This window comes from Tyto alba, unplaced genomic scaffold, assembly GCF_018691265.1.
Source record: "Tyto alba isolate M040663 unplaced genomic scaffold, T.alba_DEE_v4.0 Super-Scaffold_14, whole genome shotgun sequence".
NCBI lineage: Eukaryota > Metazoa > Chordata > Aves > Strigiformes > Tytonidae > Tyto > Tyto alba.
In genome coordinates, this window is record NW_024881276.1 from 22,439,652 (window position 1) to 22,462,693 (window position 23,042).

Genomic DNA, 23,042 nt, shown 5'->3' on the forward strand with positions numbered 1-23,042 from the left:
TAGGGCAGTAAGGGTCACTGTGCAGCAGCAGCACAAGCACCACGCCCCGTACATGCCCTCCCTACTGTTTCGGGGTGTTCATTTACCTTCCTTCTGCTGGTCTTTGGGGACTGTCATGTTGATATGTTCACTTACACACCCTCCACTACAGAGGAGACAGCTCTGCCGCACTAGAAGGGCTTTAACCCAATCTGAGCACCGTCACTTTTTACGCTATAGCTTCTTAAGGTTCGTACTATAAATGCCCTTTTATTTCTCAAGTATCAAGATTTCCCTTGGATTAACTGTTTTAAAATGACAGATAGCCAGTCTCTTACCCTTTTTTTCACAAGAGCAAGTGTTCAGTCCCACCCCTGCAGTGTCCATTACAGTAGGCTGTTCACAGAGGTGTGTTTACATAGATTCCAGCACTTAAATTCAGAGATCCTCAACCTGTAATCTGATTTTTCCAATGCAAGCTGTGGTGAATCCATGGTTTTCAGTGGAATTTGTATGAGTCCTGTTGATTTCAGCACCATAAGAGTTGGAGTTGGTGATGTGTTGCAGGGATCAAGCCAGATAGATAAGTCAGCGGATGGCAGAGAAGACAGCTATCTTGCTTTATTTACTTATTTGCAGACAATGAAATCAAAACAAGCATGGGAGAACCAGTTTCTGAAGGAGAAAAACACTCTCCTGAATAAGGGCTAACTTTTCATCAGATTTTAAATACCCAACTCTCTATTTTTTTAGCCTTAGAATTCCTTAAAGCCACTTTTTGATAACAAAACTGACCTACAGGCTGTTTCCTTGGGAGAATTTAATACAGCCTTAATTACATCAGCACAATTCTGAAATGACAGTGTCATTCTTCAGTGGTCAAAATAATGTGCAAACGTCTTTAACAGTGAGCTAACTGTGAATAATGAAAATAGGAGGAAAAAAAGGAAAACCGGTTCTACGAATTCATCTAAAATCTAACCATAGAAAAACATGCAGTGCAGAAAATAAGGTCATTCCCTTCTTTGTCTCTGTACTATTTCAAATGTCTGATCGTGTTAACTTTTAATTTACAACTGCTGTTCCAGTAACTTGGTTTATACCGCCCTAAGCAGTGGCAGCTGCATAGTTTGCAGCTCCCTGACGCATTTGCAGTTACGTTCCCTTCAGTCCTTACCAGAGCAAAACCTTTCAATGTTTGTCTTCCCCATCTAAGCCAGTTCCCTAATCCACATTTCCATTTTCATGGTCAGGATGTGCTGTCTCTGTTTCCGTGCAGTGACCAGAACTGGATGAATGCTTTCCAAGTGTGGTTTCACCTGAGCCATTAAGCAAGTAGTTCCACTCCTTTTCTGTAATGATACCTCTGCTGATGCAGCTTTTAAAGGTATTGGCCTTTTTTGTAGCTTTATTTATTGAAATGCTGCTCAGTTCTTGTCCATCACTCCTAAATTCCTGTCTTATGCTTCTTTCTTACCAAGTTTCTCACTCTGGATTGCCAGGATCATTTTCTATTTGATATTTTTGTATTTTCTTGGAATCAAATCCCTTCGACTTGCCATGATGGTTTTTTATCTCTTTTTCTACCTACACTTGCTGCTCTGCTGTTCGCTGCTACGGAGGAACCATGTTTGCCAGGCAGCCTGGCTCTCCGAACCGGAGCCTTTTGCAGTGCAGTAGCAGCAGCCACAGCCTCGGCCAGGTGGGCTTCCTCACCTCCTAAATCTTCTCAGAGTTTATGTGGGATAGGAGAGCTGCACGCTACTGAGGGGAGCCTTGAATTCAAATAGCTTGTAGCTTATTGGGTTTTGTTTGGGTTGGTTTTGAATTTTTTTTTGCCTCATTTTGTGTCTTGAACAGTTAGTTTCTACAGGTGGATAAAAAGGGTAGGTCTCGCTGGAACCTGCTTTGAAAAAGGCGGCTGATTGAAAACTTGGGCACTTCTTAATATACTTGATTGTGTTTAAATATCTGGTAGGTGCTTTAGAGTCCTTAGAAAGTCTTCTGGAAGCAAATTCAAAAGCTTAGGAACACAAAGACTAGGTCTTCAAGATTTAATGATACTCACAGATTCTACCTACCTGTCCTGCTGCGTGATGTCAGAACAGGTGAAGCGGCAGGAAGGGGAGTATTTCAGTGAAGGGGGGAGAGGCCGCGCTGCGTGCGATCCCTGGGGAACTGGAAGTGCCAAGCGTGCTCTGCCCAGGCTCCCACGCACCACGGGGCGCTGCTGAGCGCGAGCCCCCCCAGCGCGAGCTCTTCCCAGCCGCGGGCTTCCCCAGGCACTGGAGCAGCGATCTCTAGCAGGACGTTGATTAAGCAGCATATAAAGCATTTTCTGCTCTTCTCTAAGATCTGTACTGAGTTGAGTCTGAGCAAATAAAGACAGGGAGTGGGCTGGGCGCGAGGCTTCGCGAGCTTGTTCTGTTAATACTTTCTACCTCTTGACGTTCACGGCCGAGCCGCTGCGGGCGGAGACGCTGGGAAGTGGCTTCAGCAGCATCGCAGCTTCTTCTGGGTCCAGCCGATACGGGTGCAGGAATACCTGGTCGGGCTGTCGGCTGGGCAGGCACGGGGCAGCCCCTGCCTCCCCCCAGGGACGTGTGAAGTCGTTTGAAATGGGACTCCCAAGCGTAGGTACGCGTGTTTGCACCAAAATGGAGGAACTGGCATTTTTCAGGTGGCACCACGTGGGCTCACTGACACTTCTACTCGGTGTCCTGTGCTACTTCCTTACCCGTGTGAAGTAGAATAAAATCCTTTCACAAATGATGTTCAGATGATGCAACTGCAGGGAGGTGTATCGGTTTCTAGTGATGTTGATACGGTGAGAGTTCAGAAAGGGAGAGATGTCAGAATGTGAAAAGCCAGTATTCTGCAGATCAGCCCAAGTGTTTATCTAGAAATAAATGTTTCCCATTGCTACCATGGTTGTGTGTAAGACTGAAATGCTGGAAGAGAACTGTGTAACCCTCCCACTCCAAGTCTGAGAGAGACCTGGCACTGGCTTTCTGAACACTTCTGCAACCTGAACCAAAAAACTGCTGTGGGAATGTAGACTTACCATATAGCTGTGGAAGAAAACTTCAATCGTGTCACTTCTCTCGGTCTTCAGAGCAGTCAACATGATTTTGATGTAGGTTTTAGATTATGTATATATAAATCTGATTGAAGTACCAACAGCAAACCATAAATAAAATGTGGACTTAACTGAAGAACGGGCTAGTGGAGGACTCTTGTGTTGAATTTATTAAAATACGATATAACAAAGTTGTTGACGGAAGAGGCTCGCTGTGGTGAAGACAGGGAAATAGAGCTGGGGTGTCCTCAATTCGGGAAGGTAGCCAGGTTCACTGTTGCCTTTGGATCTCTTACAGCACGTAAGGACCGACCGGATCGCTGTAGTCGCTGGAGAGGAGTTGGCTGCGCGGGGCTGTTCCTGGGGCTCTCTCCACCCTCGTGCCTGCTGAGGGCCAAAGGCTTCTGGAACTACACTTGCCTCTCCTCGGTCCCGAGTGGTTATTCCAGGGCCAGGTCTCCTACCACATTCCAGGCTGTGAAAAGCTGATGGAGGCTGCTGGTTAGCTGCCCTCACCCATTTCCCTAACGTGCCAGTTACCAAGTTGCTCTGCTCCCTGCCAGAGCAAGGGCCACCACGTAAAAGGAATTTGAAGGGGCTGCAACGGAGCGCTGGCGGGAACTTCTGGTTTACTGTGTTTGCTCTTGGCACTGGCTTTGAAGACATGTAAATGAAAATACAAAACAATGGCAAATTACTGGGAATTTGTAGTACTGACAGACGTTAAATAAAAAACAATTAAACAAGACATCCATGTAAGCAGGTAATACCCGAGTTTATCGTAGTTCTGTTCAGTTGATGTAACCCACGTGAGTGGACGTGCATGTGCATTCTGTGGACAGTGACATGTTAGCAAAAATAAGAACTGAAGATAAATTTTGGATGTATCCCACTACATATTACTATTTGGGGGGTTGCTATAAACTGGGAGAAGACAGTTATTGATGAAGACAGCAAAAACATAAATCGACTCCCGAGAATGTGTTCTATTCTTGCATTTCTCTCTGAGAATTCATTAATGCCACAGGACAAAAAAAAAAAAAAAAAAGCCAATTTTTAATTTAACTTCTGTGGAGACTGTGAAATATGTAATGATCTATCAACCACCCAACTCCCTGAGACCTTTTAGAATTTGGGCTCCTGTGTTAGCTGAAAATACAGCCTGAAGCATTTCTCTTGGTTTTGATACTCACCTGCCTGGTAACTTCAGCATAACAGTCAGCATTATAATTTTGTTGCTGAAGCTTGTTTCCCTCTCTTCTTTTTGTAAAAACTCTCTGAATGGATTCGCTCTGACCTTTTTCTACCTGACATGGTTTCCTTGAATCTCCATTTGTATTTCCTCCCTCCCTTCCTGCACTGGTGTGTAGCACGCTGTGGATCCTCCAGAAATGCCCTCCTCGCACACACACTTCTGATTTGGCAAGGGCAGGCAGTTAGTTTGTGGGTGTCCCGGTAGGACTGGGAGATGGGGGTGTGGAAATCACTGGAGAAGTGAGCCTTGCTCACCTTCGCCTTCGCGCAGTCGTGCTTCTGCCGTCTGTGTCTCAGAGCAGGTTGGAATTGTGTGCTGTCCACGCGACCGGCATCAGGCTGCCGGGAGGCCGGTGGAGCGGTGGGTCAGAAAGGGATAATGATGTTAATGAGGGCGTTAGATTATGATGAAAGAATTTGTGATACATGTCAATATTTAGGTAGGACTTGGTGTTTCTCAGTACACCCTTAAGAAAGTATTAAAGAAAATGCTGTTTGATCTTTTGGTAGGTGGAAATTTGAAGGCCTTCTAAAGGAAGACTTTTTAGTGCTCTGCTGGTATGTATCTCTTTTTTTTTTTTTTTTTTTTTTTCTTTTAGCGTACAAAGCCTTATACTGGAAATAACCACTGAAATTCCTACATGAACACTTCACATCTTTCTTTAAAACAGAGTTTGCTTCACTTCAAGATTTCAGATGTCCTTGTAGTCATGCTAATCTTTACAGGAGATTTTTTACTATTTTAATAATAAGCGTGGCTGTAGTTTTGGAAGTTTTGATTATGTGTATAGTAGCTCATGTCCTCTGTGCAGCACCTAGGGCTGGGAACTGAGACGCTCCTCCATGAAGTGAGTATCCTGGGTATAAACTGTATAAGCAAATCAATTGCGTAGTCTGTCATGCTGATGAGAATAGCTGGTTTGGGCAAGAGGTTGCTGAATATGATAAACATTTCAAATATAATTATTAGAAGTGACTGTAAAAGTATACGATGAGTTAAAGGGGTAGGAGAAGCACAAGACCAGGCAAGGATGCCATCCGGTTTTGCTTATCTTGCTAACTTGAATTCAAAAGTGTTTTTGTATTAAAGCTTTTTTAGTAAAGCTAGGAGCTCAGAAGTCCGTCTGCTTCACCGCCAGGTTAGCAGTTCTTTCCTGCTGTCTGTGGTCAGCGGCTTCTCAACAGAAGGGGGTGGAGGGGCCACCCTGCTGGCTGCTGGGGGGGAACAGGCACCTCGCGCAGACACGGGGGAAGGGGACAGAAGGGGGATGCTTGAGCTTTAATTTCTTCTATTGGCGCTTTATGGCTTTAGCGGTACTCGAGCTGCATAACGCCGGAGCACAGCAGGCGTCTGCGTGCTGCGTGATGGGGGCGGTACCAACCAAGGCTGGAAGTAAGGGGGGCTATTTCAAATCAGTTTAATTTGCTGTATGATGAATCTCTCACCTCTGAATCCCAGGACCAGTCATAGACCATGATTAGATACACCAGATCCTGGTGACAAAGTGCTCTTGATTTATTGTGTGTCCAAATAGTGTCCCACTTGATACTGCCGTGTTTGCGCTGCATTTCTGTTGTTTGAAAGTAGTAAGCCTACACCAAGGATCTTCCCAGCCAAGGTGGTAAAGGAAGATGCCCTGCTCTTTGCAGTGTCCCTGTCTTGTTTAATTTCTGATTTCAACAGTGTGAATTCAGGAGCTGCTGCCCTGTTCAGTGGACCTCCTGGTGCCCCGGGCAGCTGAAGCTCCCTGCGGCCCACGCAGAGGCCCGTGACTGATGCTGGCTTAAGTTCCTTTTTCATCTTCCATTCAGTGCTTTCACAGGTCTTCCCAGGCTGAAGTAAGCATGTTAGTGACTCAACAGTGTATTTTGGGGTGTTTTTTTTCTTTTGTTCATTTTTTTTTTTTTTATTCTTTCCTTGTCAGTTCTTTCGTTTTATTCTTTCCTAGTTAGTTCTCTTAATCTCCCCTATTGTGTAATCTGCTGGAGTTCACCCTGTATTCTACAGCTTGTCTTATGTTAGACTTTCAGTTTGGAAAACATATTTTAGTTTATTGAAATTTTTCATTTTAGGTTGGTTTCTTTAGAGCCTCTGATTTTTTTAGTTATTCACTTTATTTGATTCCCTCTTCCCTCCCACTTCTTTTCATAAATTTTTAGCACCCACGGTGCTGGTGCAGGGGGAGGATTTTTCCGCTGGAGCAGGTTTGTCTCGTGCTGTGGTCACTTGCTAATATCACTGTGGCTTTTTAAACTGAAGTTGCATGTTACTAGACTTAAAGCCTCTCGAGTAATTTCCCCTCTGAAAGAATTAAGTTCTGATATCGCTCTTCTGTATTTTGTCCTGTCAGGGTGTCTGGCAGCCTGGCTGCAGGTACCCACTGCTTCACTGACCTACTGCTCCTTTCACGCCTCTCCATGGTGCACCAAGGGGCTTTGCTCAACGCCATCGTGGCTGAGGCCTCTCGTGGGTGTAGGTGGCTTTTGCGCCACTTCAGCATGCTCGTGGTGTGGTTCCACCAGTGCGGGGGGGGTCCTGCAGCCTGTTTGCAATCATAAATTCTGCTCTGCGTCCCTACACACGCGCGCGCACCGGCTCCCCACTATTTTTTCAAGCACCATCACGCCTAAAATTCCACCTCCTGGCTTCACCTGCTCCTCTTGTACAGTCTGTCCTACTGCTCTGAGATGTGCATTGCCCCAGGGACCACTCTATTACCTAGTCATGCACTGAAAGCTTTCATGTGTGGACAGATGCACATCCACATTTGACTGGCATGAACTCCCTGTTTAGCACAATTGGGGGGTAACGTTTGGAACATACTCTAGGATTTTTCACAGCCCTGGCTTCCATTTCCAGGTAGTCTTTCCAGAGGAGCAGTTAGAATGTGTTGTGTGCATTCAGGCCTGTAAGGTGCAAAGATTGGAGACTTATCTTTAATTTGTAGCAAACTTCATAACAAGAGTCTGTACTTTAAGAAGTTACTTGCAACAAGAGCAACTGTTACTCAGTTTTGGAGGATGGCCTCAAATCTTCAAAATCTTAACACTATTGTGTAAATTTAAAGACCTTTAGCACTGCATCCTGTGTATTTACATTAAATGTCTTTGTAGCCACCTTCGGTGCTATAATATGGTGCTTCTTTATTTGTGCAATTATTCCATACCTACAGATTTAGCGCACTGATACTCCAGCTGCTGGCAGTCTGGGAGCTGGCAGTCTGGGATCAGCAACAAAGGCAGCAAGTGATGTCAGCAAGACTTTCCACCTTCCCTAGAAAATATACGAAGTCAACAAATCCAAGCATGGTTGGAAACCATGATTTCTGCAAGTTCTTTAGGTGCACTTAATGCAAATTGTTCTGCAAGTTCTTTGTACTAACAGCCTGAAAGTACAGCTGTCCTGAGGAAACTTCTACTGCCTTTGACGTATTGTGAAATGTTTCTTAATTTGGTTCCTGACAAGGTAGTCGTTTGAATGTTAAATATCTCAACTGTTCTATTACCGTTTGGGAGGAGTAGTGTTAGATTTAGATCCATGGCAGGAGAATATGGGCATGTAAGCAAGAGCTTCTGACCTCATGGCAAAAACACAATACATGAACTTTCAGAAACTTTGATAGTATTGGGGTTATACAAACAGGAACAAAACTTGTCAAATCGCCTTTTAGCATTTTCCCCCAATGTGATCTTTCCTCGAGGTGTGGGGTTGGGTTTTTTTAATCATCTTTTCTGCTCTAGAGAGATGTGGCCAGATACAGCATTATTTTTTGCAGGTGGATATAGAAAATAACTTTTCTTCTTGCGGCGCATTCTACTGGATTCCTATCACAATAAGGTCATACTCCTATGTGGAGGTCTGGCACGGGCATTTCGGGATCAGTGGCATTATTTTGATTGCTGTAGGTGAACTACCCTGCACCATAAGGGAAAGCAGCTTTTGCTCTGAAGAGCAAAAATGGTTTTGCATTCCATGCATCTTCTTGTCGCGTCTTCTGAAGGGTTGCCACTGCTATGTTCAGGAACACATAGCCCTTTGAGGAATCCACATCTACTCTGGTAGCACTTCCAGCCATGCAGGAGCTAATCACAGGACTGAACGATGTGACTGAAGGAATTCTGCTGAATTCTGCAGGTGTGTCAGCACTGAGAACCTGGACTTGACCACCTCCCTCTGTCACTGGCTTGCAGCGCTGGCGAGTGTCTCTAGTGGAGCCAGCAGCAGGCCAGGACCAGGTGCTGTGCTGGCCCTGCAGCAGCAGGGAGCCCACTCATGTGGGGATGCCAGCCCCTGGTGCTGCAGGAGGCGCCCAGAGCAGGTACCAACCCCCCCCCGGGCCAGTGGCTGCCCCCCAGAGCGAGGCACACGAGCGGTGATGTGCGCTGTCTCCAGCAGGAACCGAGGTGCTGTGGAATGAGGGGCAGGAGTCCTTGCCTTGGGCGTACTCAGAAGTGAACTTGAACTCCAGCTTCACTTTTCCAAAGGCCGGAGGTAGAAGCGTTGGAGTTGGATTATTCTGCAGTAGCAGCCACAACTTTTCTCTTTCCCTCCCCACCTCCCAAGTTGGCTTTTCCCAAGGTAGCTCTTGTGAGAATACAGCTTTGTGGTGTGAGGCATCAGTGCTATCACCTACGCTCTTACAGTACCTAGGACTATCCAGTCATGAAAAGCTGGGCCCCACCCTGCTGAACAGCCTGCAAAGGCAATGGTAATTTTGAAGCTTGCTTTGCTGTCTAAGCACTGATGAGTAAAGGTGGCAGGCTTTGTGATACTTCAAACTTCGAGTCTGTGACCAGATGGAAGAATACCTTCGTTTGAAGTTCAGATAGGAAGCCCAACCTCGACAGCAACAGTAGCTGAAACACTCCCTCTGTAAGGAGTTCCACTACTCTCACAAGCTTTTCCTCTTAAGAAACACAGCAGAGAGAAATGGAAAACAATTATGTTGGAATCTATGAATTTAGAAAACTGGGCACCCTTTAACCCCTTCAACTAGATCCCCAAATTAAGCCAGGTAACCAAGGGATTACTTGATCAGTCTGCAATGCTTTGTCAGGCTTAAGCAACCACCTAACACATCTGCGCACAAGAGCACCTACACCAAGTGCTATTCCAGCCTGTGCTGTCAGCTTACAGACGGGGAGCCTTGGCTGAAAGAATTCCTGCTCTGGAAGATAGGGGAAAAAAAAAGCCCTCATCTCCATTCACAACTTCCCCTGCTGAAGCGGAGCATAACCCCTATTTTAGCCGCACTTCAACACAGAACTTGAACTTCACAAAAGCTGTGTTTTAAAAATTTATTTTCTAAACTCCATACTGGGTCTTTAGTTCTCCTTTTCCTGCACAGTCTTTGTTCCACGCAGCCTACCCGTACGACGGGCAGCAATGAGACCGACTTTGCGCCCAGCGGGAGCATCTCTCCTGATGGTCGAAGGCTTGCCAATGTGCTGATGGTTACCACCACCAAAGGGATGCTCTACAGGCTGTGGAAAAGGAAAGCAAGTTGTCAATATCATCATCAACAGAAATAAGCAGTGCTGTTTTAACAGCAATAAACTGATTTAAGGGAACAAAAAAATTTAACAGCTTCGTTTTTCATATAGCGCAGGAACTATCAAGTGCTGCTAACTACCCTACTCAAGTGTGCAATTACAGGGTAATCTGTGAAACCTTCTTTCCCGATACATGCCAGACTCCTCCCCATATCAGACAAACCCCTTTTAAACCATAAAAAAAGTGAAAATTGAAAACAGACTCACATTCATGGCCACACCACGGACACGTGGCCAGCAGTTCCTCTTCGCCTTGTATTTGTGATAGGCACGGCCAGCCTTCAGGATGGGCTTGTCAATTCGACCTCCACCAGCAACAATTCCTGAAAACAATTGCAGGAATGGTAACATGCAAATGTAACAGGCAAAGAGAGCAAAAGGAAGTGCTTTAAGAAGATGACTAACTCCTATTCATATTTAAAGTTCTAAGAATAAGCTTCTAAAGACCAATCTTGAACAATCCCAGCTGTGTATTCAAATTTGTATTTTCCAGCCAACACCGAGATTAAACTCAAACTACCAGCCACACACTATGTGGTGGTCCACAAGGGGACACACACTTTAATTACCGGTTTTCAATCCATACATGCAGGATTGAGTTTAACACTTTCTCAAGTGTTACCAGTTTTATTGCTACAATTTCTTGGGTAGCATTAATAGGTTTTCAACTAAACAAAGTATGAACTGAAAGAGCTCAGGGGACTTTCAAGAACTGTAAGGTTTAATACCTAGTTTATTTCATTACTTGTTTAGTCAATTTTACTGGAGTAACAGACCACAGATTACTCACTTTGGTGTCTTTGATTTAGAGGCAGGCTGACTGAGTGCAGCAGCCACCTCAGCTGTTAGTCGAGTGTACATAAAACCTGGTAAAACTTCTGTTTCTTGACAGCGGTATTTTCATTCCTTGTCAGACCTTCCAGAATACTTCACCCAGCTGACACCACCTACAGCAGCCAAGTACCTTCAGCACTACTGCTATAAGCTCAGTTGCCGTTTCAAAAGCAGAAAAACATCCAACGCTGTTTTCTGCAGAAGCTCTTCCCCAAGGACTGCAGATTTTAGAGGCTGAGGAACTCCACTACAGCTTAAGGACAACCAGCATCTACTTTTCTGTCCTCTCACTAGGTCAAACTACGTTCAAGAGTAAGTTCCCATTACCAAAAGCAAGGCAGGCGTAACACACAAGCTAGGCACCTGTGCACAGACTGTAACTGGGCATAATCCTGGCTCCAGCCTGTAAATTGTGCTATTTTCTAGACAGTATTGGGAACCGGGGCCCTGTCTGGAAGCTTGCTTAGCAGTACATAAACACAGTGACACGCTCGTAGTTGTCACTCCTTACCAACAACAGCTCTGTTTGCAGAAGAAATCACTTTCTTGGAGCCAGAAGGCAGCTTCACTCTGGTTTTCTTTGTTTCAGGGTTATGAGAGATAACGGTGGCGTAGTTTCCAGAAGCACGGGCCAGCTTTCCACGGTCACCAGGTTTCTCCTCGAGGCAGCACACGATGGTGCCTTCCGGCATGGTGCCCACGGGTAGAACATTGCCAATGTTCAGCTGAGCTGCAACGAGCAATCAGAGCATCAGCAGTTTCATTCGGGCTCCGGCACCTGAATTACAAGTCCTATTTATCGTGGGGCTCTGGGCGCAGGAGGGTGGCACCGCATAAACCCTTCAGCAGCAACAGGCAGGGGAACTTTTTGTTGTTTAACTTGGAACACAAGTTTCATGTTCAGTGTTAACAGAAAGGCAGGCAAACTGGGACTCTGGATGGAACAATTCAAACACCTGACAAAAACCGCAGTCAGGCTCATTAATCAAGATGCTGCATGAGGAGATCTCCCAGGCAGAAATCTAGGTTTGCGAAAAGCTACTGCTTTGCCACGGCTCACAACTGCACTTTAAACATCCTGAATTTCACACATTCAGACAACACCTGCTTTAGCCTTCTGAGACAGCCCGGGCAACACACACTCCATCTTGACTCACCTTTCTTGCCACAGTAAACAAACTGACCAGTATGAATACCCTCAGCAGCAATGAACAGCTCAGTTCTTTTCTTAAACCTGTATGGGTCACGGAAGGCAATCTTGGCAAGGGGAGCGCCTCGGCCAGGATCGTGGATGATGTCCTGTTGGAATGGAGACGTGCTTTAAAACAGGTCACAGCGTTTGTCATGGGTTCTGCAGAAGAGAACTAGGAAATCTGGAGAGGGTTACCATGGAGGCAATTCTCACTAGGATCCCCCTCTCTCAGGGGAACGTTGATTACTCCCAACCCAAATGGATTAGGATTCATGTCTGTAAGCACACAAACTCAAGTATCTGTATGACAAAATGACAACTCTGGTTAAGCATGCTGCTTGAAACTAATTGTCTCTGATCTGTTTTACTCCTGACAATCTGCAGAGATCAGATCTCTCCATGCTAAGAAATTCGCTTTCACTAGTTGCCCAACCTACCTACCTACTTCCTATCATCAAGTCCAATTATGGCGAGTGGGAATAAAGTTCTCCCTACAGCCTGAAGACAACCTTGCTCTAAAAGCCTGCCGAGACGGCCAGATGTTCAGGGCACCCAGCGGCACCGCTTGCAGTCTGCTAAGTCACAAACGCGCAGAAAACACCGAAACGCTGCATCGTACCCCAAATAAAAGCACTGCCTTACGCCCCCCGCTCAGGACAAAGATGATGGGTACGGCTCGGTGTTTCCGAAAGCCGATTTCGTTTTTGTTTTTTTTGAAAGACGCCATCAACTATTCGGACAACTCCCCACCCGCTCCACCACCCCCCCCCCCCCCCCGCACGAGGTACAAGTCTGAGGGGACACAAAAGCACGCCGGTGTTCCCACAGCAGCCGCCGCCGCCCCTACCTTGACGATGCCCTTGATGTAGCCGTGCCTCTCGGCGAAGTCGACGGCGCGGAGCTTGGCCGGGCCCTTGCGGTGCTTCACGTGGGCGCGGAACACGGAGCCCGCGCCCTTCCTCTGGCCCCGGATCACGCGGCCCATGGCGCCCTGCGGGCAGAGCGCCGGCACCCCCCGTCAGCCGCGGCGGGAACCCGCGCCCCTGCCCCGTCCCCCCCCGCGGCCGTTAACGCACGAAGCCGCGACCCCCGCGCCCCCCTCGCCCCCGCTGCCCCGCGTCGGGCGCTGCGGGGCAGAGCCGGGGCGGATGGCGGCGGATGGCGGAGCGGAGGAAGCGACGGGCCGCGCTCCTACCTCCGCTCCGGCCTCGCTGGGAAAGAAGGAAGCGCCGACGTCACGGCGGCGCCGAGACCCTTCCGGCGCGGGGAGGGCAAGGCGGCAGTCGCGCCGCCGTGACGTCACGCCGCGCCGCTGACGGGCAGCCGAGCGCTGGCGGGGCGAGCGCGGGGCGGGCCGGTGGGATTGTCACACGGTCTGACGCAGCTCTGACCGCGGTGGGGGAGTGTTTGGAACGGCCCCAATCTCCGGTCAGGGGCTTCAAAGTCTTTTTCGCCACTTCTTTGGGGTTATCGTGAGGCAATTACTGCTTAAAAATTGGCAGCCCGTTGCCTGGAGACCTCGTGTAAACAACCAAGTTCCCCGAGCCGAGAGCCGTTCCTAAAATAAGCCATCATGCCAAAACCTTTAATTAGCTGGACTGAAGACGCTGTTTGCAGGGAGAGGCTCCCTGACCGATAATTATTTTTTTTCAAGATTTCTGTATTGTGCGGTTTAGCAGCTGCAGATTTCAGGCTAGGAAGTGACCAAGGATAAAACCCTGCAGCCACTTTAAGCTGCCTGTGCCAGATTTTTATCAATATCAATTAGGGCGTAATTGAGAGATACTGCAAAGCAGAGGTAATTATCTTAGTGTTCCTAATTGACATGTGCTACATCCTGGCAGGGGAAATGAAAACTCCCTTTAACAGCCCACTAGGTAGGTCTTCAGCATCAGAGGCCCTTTTCCCAAGGAGGTCACTGCTGCTGACCCAATTCTCTAGAGCTGGACAATTTGCCTTTAGACTGGCTCGTTGGCAATTAGGAAAAGTTCATCAGTGTAGGGCCATATATGCAGCTGTCCTCCTTGCCTTGGACTGAGAGGAACCTAAGCATCCACCATTTCTTGACAGATAAGCTTTCTTACATCAATCTTCCCAGGACAAATGGGAGTCACACCCCTCATTATTAGGCAAAAAAATCCTAATACTAAGGGCTCTGAGGCAGGATCCCTGTCAGATGCAGCCACCACAGGTAGATTGGCACAGCCAGTTGTCCACTCTGCCCATCTGCTGGAGGTTATTGTCCCTCCAGCAAACAGCCAGTGTATCAGATTCTTGGCCTGGGCGCCGTTTGACATATTACAGCTTGATGTATTACGACAAACAGCCACTTACTTTGATTTACACTGATACACTGTGAGTATCTAGAGGTCTTGATTTATGGTTGCCGTTGGCTTCAGCTGTGGGGACAGTGTCATGGTTTGAGCTCTGATGCCACCTGAGCACCACGCAACTGCTCATGCCTCCCTCCTACCCCCACCCCCCCACTCAGTGCTGGGAAGGAGAACAAGAAGCAAAAGGCTCAGGAATCGAGATAAGGACAAGGAGGGGGGTCTCACCCATTACAAAAACATGGACTTGTTAGGGGAAGAAAAAAATAACATTAAGGAACCATCTGAATTTCCAAATAATGCCCATATAACTAGCAAATTACATTGGTCACTCCTCACTCATGTTCTTATTAAGGACTTAGTAATCAATTATATAAGAAGATAAGAAGTTGTGTAATGATTTAGGACACTCATTCTTTTTATTATCCTGTATCAACTATACTTCGTATTCATTTCATTATTATTTCATTAATGGTGCAGTCTTGCACTCTGCAATCACCATCTGTGAAGCTGCAACCTTTCAGTTATATTGTGGGCTTGGCCAGCAGCCTCACTGCCAAGGTATTCCTGCAACGCGGAGGCTAAGTCTGAAACCAGAATAATCCCTTGCTCCTCCCTACCCGTTTTCTGGATGTTCTGAATATTGCTAGAAATGTCCGTACTGTAACAGTGCGAAGAGTTCCATGTCCACCGTCGCAACAGATGCTGTTTCAGCCTCTCCTAGAAATGCTGAATGGTTATTACCTATTTGTACCACCTCAGGCTGTGTTTATGTGTGTCTCTGGATCAGAGCATGCTGCGTGCCCAGGGTTCCAGTGCCGGTATCATCCAAGCTGGCTCTTAAATGTTTTTCCATCAGAGAAAACCAGGAGGAGGCTGGGAGTAGTATGCATCTAGCACAGCACTCGTCTCTGTATGTGCTCAAGATTTCTGTAGGGTGCACACATGGATGCAAAACTCTGAAAGCCTCCCAAGTTTTCTTGCTGTGACAGAGTTTGGGAATCAGAGAAGACATGCAAATAGATGACAGAACTGCTTCAATGATGATGTAACCTTATAATCGACCTCTCCTGCTAGAAGAGACAAATTTAGCTACAACACTTTCATAATCATCAAGGAATAACAGCCTTATAACACCTCACCCAGTCAAGCATGGCTGAACTCACTATAAGGTTAAATATTTTGTTTGGCTGCACCTTCAAAATTTCACGGATTCAAAGAAACATAAGGAAGTAGTTTACACCCGATTGTAATTAAAAAATACTGTCCAGGGTTTGTCAGAACAGTGTTGCTGTGGGTCATGCCCTTCGAATCTTGGTGCTGAAGAAATACAAGGGTTGGGGACTACCAACGATCACTGTTCTGTTAAAATTGGAGGAGGAGGAGGTGGTGCAGTGGTTTGGAGCGAGGCTGTTTCCCTCCTCACTAAGCCCCCATTCCCTGGGCTCCCCAGAACCCATCCACGGGGGGTTTTGCTGCGTGAGTAGGAGGTGGCAGTGGCAGAGGTACAGCAGGACAAGCCCACGCTGGACAACACCCCGTGAGACACGGGGCTACCAACTACAACAAAAGCATCGCCCACCAATACAGGTATTGCCCCGCATTGCCTACCGACAGCGCTGCTGCACAGCAGCTCTTCTCTGGTGCAGCTTAGAGTCCTGAGATTTTGGCCTTCAGGACATCATCTCTGGCCACCGCAGCTGCTTCGGCTTAAGATGTTACTGCCTTTACCGGCCGCCTTGCCTCTCTGCCAGCAGTTACAGCCGCGTGGGAAGAGGAGCGGAGGCAGGGCCAGCATGCTGGATTTCTCCAGCCAAGGCCTCTTTTTCCCACCAGAAGTCAGGCTGTGCTGGGGCTGGGGGAACCGGCTCATCTGCCCGAGGGTTCTCTGAGGCCTGGCAGCAAGCACAGGGATGTCTGGATAACCCGGGTTCGTCCTGCGCATCTGCACAGATCAACTCTGCTGCACAAGGGCCAGAGGCCTAAGGCGCTCGGGGAGCCGTGGCCTCGGCGTGCACGCGTTACGCCTCCGAGACACGCGCACAGAAATCTGGATGGAAGTCTGACGGCGCTAGGCAAAATAGGGTATGTTTCCAAAGCACAGCTGCTGCACATCACAGCCTGCTCTTTTGGCAGCAACTTCGTTCTTTGGCTGCTTAAACTACAACACTCAGCTGAGGCGGCCGAGGCTTGGCCCTGCATCCTTGCTACCAGGGCAGTAACATTCAGCAGCGGGGAAGCACCCACACTGCTGGGGAAGGCCAGGTCTTGTACCACTGCAGCTGCTTCCACGGGACTGTGTCTGATGGAGCCCTTCCTCACGCATCTCCCCGTGGCTGGCAAATTAGCTGGGATAATGCAGGAAAGATAAAAAACTCCCCCCCCCAAGACTCTGGAAGGGTTTTGGTGGAGTCGTGGGTAGGCTGCTGCAAACACAGCACACTGCATGCATGGTGGGAACGAGTCAAAGGTGTGTTGCCTTAATTAATCCTTTCATGACAGTCACAGGATAATTTGCTAAAGGTTAATTGCACAGTAAACAGCAAAAGGAGTGGTGTTCTGCTTGCGACAGATGGCAACCATCGAGAAATTTTGATGAGACTGCTGTTTGGAGAGGGGGAAGAAGCAGCAATGTTTCTCCAGGACCCCTCTGCCTTGAGAAGGGAACCAAGAAGGGAAGCCCTTAAGTCTTATCGGTGCATCTTTTGAAAGGGAAGGAATATAAAGGATAGCTATAAGGTTCATGTAAGTGTCTCCTGTCTGGGAGTGGTATGCTACAATTAAAATAATCCTGACCTCTTTCAGTGGGTACATACCTCTGTTTACGGTCTTGCTGACTTCTCTGGGGCTTTGCATGGGATTAGGAACTGACACGTGGACTCCAGCCAGGCTGCAACATCACAGTTCCAGTCTGCAAAAATAACATACCTGCTAATCCCCAGCAAACACAGGGTGATCCTATTACTGCTGCTGCTGCTCCCCGAGCAGGGCACAAGGGGTGCAAGTCACCTGCTGCCATGGAGGCAAAGGGTGGGCCAGGGAAAGGAGCCACAGATCGTCAAAGGGGCAAAGCCTCAGCTCCTGCTGTGTGTCCAGAAAAGCTCCCTGGACTCTGAGGAAACGTCCTGTGCCTGCAGTACCCTGTATCTAAAAGCAAAGGAGTCCCTTTTGAGGATCCCCTCACAGCATCCCCCCACACCACCCTCAGCATCCTGGCGAGGCAGAGGCCACTCGTCTGCATGCAACTCTTCTGGCTTTTCAGAGGAGACAAAAATCCCTCAGCTGAGACACCACCGGCCTCCGTTCCGGTGACTGCTCCCAAAATAAATACCTTTGCTCTCTTCAGAGGAATTTCTCCTGAAAGGACCAGCTTCTGTTTCCTGTCTTGAAATAAATATTCTCCCTCAGCTATACCCAGCTCCCTCCCCTCCAGCATGTCTCATTCCTAAACCCTGGAGAGAGCTCCAGGAATGACTTGAGCTTTCCCTTCTGCTCTTGCATGAAGCAGATGAGGTCTCTGGCCTCATGACAACCCTTTAATCATAATTAAATTGTTGCTCTTCTCTAAACCTTCCCTATACATATAGCACTGGCTGACCTGGAAGGAAACCTTACTCTTTACAGGGTTTCCTGTGTTTGTGGATCATAATTTGCATGGCAGAAACGCATGTAGAAGACTTCTTGCCAATTACCAAATCGGCATGCTCAGCCTGTGCTCCCTTTTGAGTTACTGCTTTCATTGCATCAGCACGGGAGAAAGAACTGGGATCCTCCTCACGTTGGTAACGCTCAGGGCATTCTCTGGGCTTACAAAGGTGTGGCAAAGCCATCGCCCATAGGGCACAAGAGATTCCAGCTGTGCCAGGGCAGGTTTGATCACAGAAGCACACAGGTAAGATTGGAACCATGCACAGAAGAAAAGGTGCCGATGGGGTGACTCTGCTTTCTTACCCCAAAATGAGCTGACTTCCGTACAGCCAAGCCTCTCCAGGAGGGTATGGATTTGTAAGCATTTTCTGTTCTGTGCCATCTAAGGACAGTCTGAGTTCCTTGCAAGAGGGGAGACCCAGAGCTGCAGAGGTGGAAAGCCCCAATCAAAACACAGCCCTCTACACTTCACAGATGGGTTTAGCAATTTAGCAAGGCTTATTAATTAGGTTCTGGTGACCTCTAGAGGCCTTTACCCCAAAGCACCTGATTTCTGGGGATATTTCCTGTTCCGGAACAACGAGCACAAGATTTCTGCTTTATTTTAGTTTCAAACCAAGATTGATTTTAGCTGTCATGGGGAAGGTATTGGGGAATAGCAATTGATGGCTATTTTCTTCCTCCCACTAAACATGGTAACAATAATTCCCTGGCTGCAGCAACCTCAAAGTCTGCACAGTAACTGTTGTAGGTATTCTGGAGATTCCCATTTTGCAAGAAGTTTTCTTTGTGCATTGTCAAGTAAGAGGAACCACTTCTCCTCCTTCATTATCTCTAACAATATATTCAACTAATCGTGGAAAATCTGCCCATCTATCTGGTGAGATAATCTGGTTGCTTACACATGTGTAAGTTATGTCTGCTTAAGATACAGGCATTACACGTGCATTAGGATGTCTTTGCAGAACACCACCTTTGTGGACTAGTGCTTGCAAGGGAGTGCTCAAATACTGTGCTTGTCCTCTTAGATTGGAGTATGACCACGTTTTCTGAAAAATTATTTTCAGCTACAAACAGGGAAAAATTGACAACCCACCAGATTCAGGGCCAAGCAACACTGTATGTGGGAAAATTACCTTCTACCTGTATTGTAAAACAACAATAAAATTACCTGCAGAGAAGAGTGATGCGAGAAAATGTCTAAGAAAAAATGTGTTGTTTTAGTTATACATCTGGATTGGCTTTTTCCCTAATGAGATAAATAATAGGGGCAGCTGATGGAGAAGGGGCGAAATCCACTGAGCTCATTTTCTTTCCTCTTGAGCAGCTGAGATACGGGACTGAAACCATAATGAGGAACTAGGAGAATTGGAAGGAGAGATGGAAGAGCAGTGAGACACTGCCCAGAGAGACATTGGGGAGTTAACCTAGAGAGGCTTATAGCCATAGAGAAGCTTAGCAAGGAACAGATAGAAAAGCTGGAGGAGGTGAAGCATATCTGCAGCAACCCACAGCTCAAAAAACACTTTAGCAAACTTGCAGTCTTACAGGGATGTGTGGGAGACCTCCTAAAGATTTCTAATTTAAGAGCACCCAGCTGTACTTCCAGATTTAGTTATTAGCTGCTTTTCCTACCCAACCCCCCAAAAAATTGTTTTTCTCTTTGCATTTCCTAATGGACCTCCTACCAACACTTTAATGGCAGCATTTGTTTGGTGACAACATCGCTGGAGGCTACAGCCAGGGTAGTTTGTGTATCCAGCTTAGAAACCAAATACAATAGCACAGGCTTTTCTCTTGCTTGATAGATGTGACCCATAAGAGAGGAAAAAAGTGTATGTTTCGGTATTTTTTGTTTTCTTAAGGCATAATGATGGATGAGGGATTTTTTAAAAAGAAAGTTTCATTATTTTCTTGTTTTGTTGTTTGCGTTTTTTTTTTCCCACAATCTTTTGCTTTGTTCTTGCTCTTTTTGCCATGTAGGCAATAGAGCTAAAGGAATTTCATTCCTCAAAACAGAAAGGAATCCTGAGCAACTGAAGGGAATTTAAAAATGGAGTAAGGAGGAAAGCTTTTAAAAAGGATTTTAAAAGAGTTTTTATTCAGACTGTTTAAAAACTCTTCTGAGATTGTTTGAATCAAAACTCCTGAGAAACACACGGGAGGAAAGATCAATTTGTTAAAGATCTGCATTCTCCTGTATCTTCTGAGTGCAACCTACAAAACTGATTTGATTATGTTGGTCCTCCAAGAAATCCTCTAGCTAAAAAAGGCTGGGGATAGGGGGAAACCGCTCTTCTTTGATACCTGTGAGATAAAAATAAAGCCAAGCTCTAAGGCCACTTGCATAACCTTTGTAGTAAAAAAGAAAAAAGGCATTTCTTTTGTAGATACCGAGAAATGCTGTCTCTGTATAGTGCACAACCACTTTTAATTTACACAAGTTTGTTGGCTGGATGCTTTTGATCAATAGTACAAGAGTGCTAATCAGAAAATGACACGTACTTTTCATGTGGACTTTTTCTGGGTAAACACTTCTGAACTGTTCTTATTTCTTAACCAAAAATGAGAAAAAAATAACGCTCCTGTCTTTTCTCCAGATACTGTTTTTCCTTCCCTTTTCAGAGATATATTAGGAGAAAAAGGAAAGATGGGAGAAAGAAAACAAACATAAAATGGGAAAACAGAGAAGTGAAATTCCTCCTCCATCCATGTGACTTGTTTTTTTTCATTAAATATGCCACTACATTTAAGATTTCCATTTCCAAATGGAAAAAATGTGACTGGCTCCAAATAGAAGAACAATGCTTGAGGGCAGGCCTAAAGAGAGCAATAAATCAGAGCAGAAAATATTTTGCTTGGGGAACACATCATGACTAGAACATAAATAATCCTCTTTTCTTCTACATGCAACATAAAATAAACACAGCTGTGTGCACAGGCGCACGCACATACACATGCTCTTACACATACACATGTCTCGGCCCCATTTCCCCAGGGCAGTTCTCTGACAGCACGAGAAGTGAAGGGTTATGACGGAGGGGTTGGTGACATGGTGTCTGCTGAAAATCTCAGCAACACAGCGTAGCGGAGCCAAGCACAAAGAGAGCGCTCAGAGATGTCACCAGGAGGAAGCAACCCCTTGGCCCCTGGCCAGCAGGAAACTGTGTACCAGTCCCCTCAATAAAATACTACCTATTTCTTAGTAATCGTGGCAGTCCCAAAGTATTTGCTAATATGTGGCAGGGTCACATAATAGAGGGTGGCCTTAAACTGAGGCTGTGCTGAGGGAGAGGCTTGCCAGGGTACGTGTCTGCTCCGAGCTCTACTCCAGATCTCAGGGTTGCTGCACAAACTGTGCATAGGTTGCTTTTGTAGGTGAGATGCCTGCATGGGGCTGATTTCAAGCACAGTTATCGGGGGCTCCAGAGCCTTCTACCCGGCCTGGGCTCTCAGGAGCCTGTTGCTAGCACACAGAAAATTTGGGGTTCACGCTGCTGAACCTGGCCTCGCTGCACGGGCTATGCGCAGGCTCATCTCATGGCTTATGGCCAAGAGGTTGCTCTCTTGGTTGGGCAAATCCAAAACACTGCAGGTGCTGCAGATGTGCTTGTGTGCACCACAGCACCCTGTGCCTTCCCAATTCTCAACCCAGTCTCAAGTACAAGATTTGTTTACTCCATTTTGGGCCCTCTCACTGGCCTTCCAGAGTTTGTCCTACCAGCAGGCATGGTATCACTTTTCCTTGTCCACCTGAACATTTCCTTGGTAATTTTTAGCACCAGAAATGAAAAGAGAGGTTTTTCTTTAAAGACCCCTGAGGAAAGGTAGCTTCACTGTCTTCAGGGACGCTTCCAAAATCCAGCACAGGTAGACCTGGGGTGAACCACACAAGTGGGATCAATGCTGGGGCAACTGCTTTCCTTACCAGTCCTGAGGAACTTCCAACATAAAAACAATTCAATTCACAGTGTGTTTGAGGCATCTAGATGGATCCTGAGTGGGCCAATGCTCTTTTGCAGGGAGAAAAGCAAATTCATACACCTTCCAGCACAACCTGCTGGGATCTGTGTGGCAATTTCCTCCCTCTTAGATCTTCCAGTGAATTTTTCCATGACAGGGATAATCCAGCCTAATCACTTCCATTTGACCCGGTTTAATCACCACCTTCCTGAAATGGAGTTAATAGGTGCTTAATGCTAAACAGCAATTGAGAGGGATGGTTCATAAAAGATCTTGGAAAATCATTACAGTTCCTAACACACTCTACTTTTTTCTTTTATGTCATTACCCAGAGTTGGTAACTTCTGAGGCCTAAACCACAATACATCTTGAGCTCACTAAACTAAAAATACTGACTTACCAATGACAGAATACTAATGAATCCTCCACAGGAAAACTAATCTGTCATTTTCCCCCCCACAGGAACACATACAAGTGGTTAAATATCTAAAGATTTTGTACAGCCTTTTTGTCTATAGCATTGTACACCGAAATCTTGATCCAGGTACTGTAGGCATATATTTTCTTTCTCTTAAGATTTGCTTTTGGCTTATTATTCCATGTCTGTCATCCTGCAATAGCACTAATTTTAATTTTGCTTTGCAAGTATGACAGCATTCATAAATAGAGTCTCTGCTTTTGAGGTGGTTTTGGTTTTATTCTTTCAGATAATTGTCAGGGAGCAGCAGGAGCGAGGTGCTTCACAGGGTGGGATGAGCTGGGAGCCCCGGGTAGCCCCAAGGCAGGCAGTGCCCTCGCCAGCACGGTGCAGACCCTGGCATGGTGCTCCCAGGCCAGCGGGTGCTGGGGCAGGGGTCCCAGGTTGGGCTCCTTGGGGCAGCGCAGGGGAATTAGTGCACTCAGGGCCCTGATGACCCCACAGCAGGACAGCAGTACTGTCCTAATTAAAGCCAAAGACTGCTTCTTGGTGTAGACTATTCTGTGTTCTCATACATTCACATCTGTCATGTTGCCTCCAAATCTCCTGTAAGTGAGGGAATAGAGAGTAATGTTGATAGTGCAAACAATAGGTCACTTGAGCTGGGGTTGTCAAGTTACAGCCACCTCCTCCTCCTCCTCCCCTCCTTCTTCCTCCAAAAAAGTCATTTCACACATACGTCCTTGTTCTCCTTTGAGTGACACTTGTATCCATCTCACTGTGGTGACACAT

General features: G+C 46.7%; 1 protein-coding gene across 1 annotated transcript; it reads right to left on the reverse strand.

Moving 5' to 3' along the window:
• Positions 1-9,596: 9,596 nt before the first annotated feature.
• On the reverse strand, positions 9,597-13,146 carry RPL8 (ribosomal protein L8). The gene is made up of 6 exons (XM_042788224.1): positions 13,087-13,146; positions 12,739-12,882; positions 11,857-11,998; positions 11,211-11,429; positions 10,073-10,188; positions 9,597-9,796 (listed from the first exon to the last, which is right to left on the reverse strand). The coding sequence occupies exons 2-6, from the start codon at positions 12,874-12,876 to the stop codon at positions 9,638-9,640; spliced, it is 774 nt and encodes a 257-aa protein (XP_042644158.1). The 5' UTR covers positions 12,877-12,882; positions 13,087-13,146; the 3' UTR covers positions 9,597-9,637.
• Between the last annotated feature and the right edge of the window lie 9,896 nt (positions 13,147-23,042).

Coding starts and splice junctions, on each gene's coding strand:
- RPL8 (XM_042788224.1), bottom strand. CDS start 12,876: ATGGGCCGCGTGATCCGGGGCCAGAGGAAGGGCGCGGGCTCCGTGTTC. Junction 10,189..11,210: donor TGCAAACAGAGCTGTTGTTG/GTAAGGAGTGAC, acceptor AATTGTTTTCAG/GAATTGTTGCTGGTGGAGGT. Junction 9,797..10,072: donor TCCGTGGTGTGGCCATGAAT/GTGAGTCTGTTT, acceptor CCTTTTCCACAG/CCTGTAGAGCATCCCTTTGG.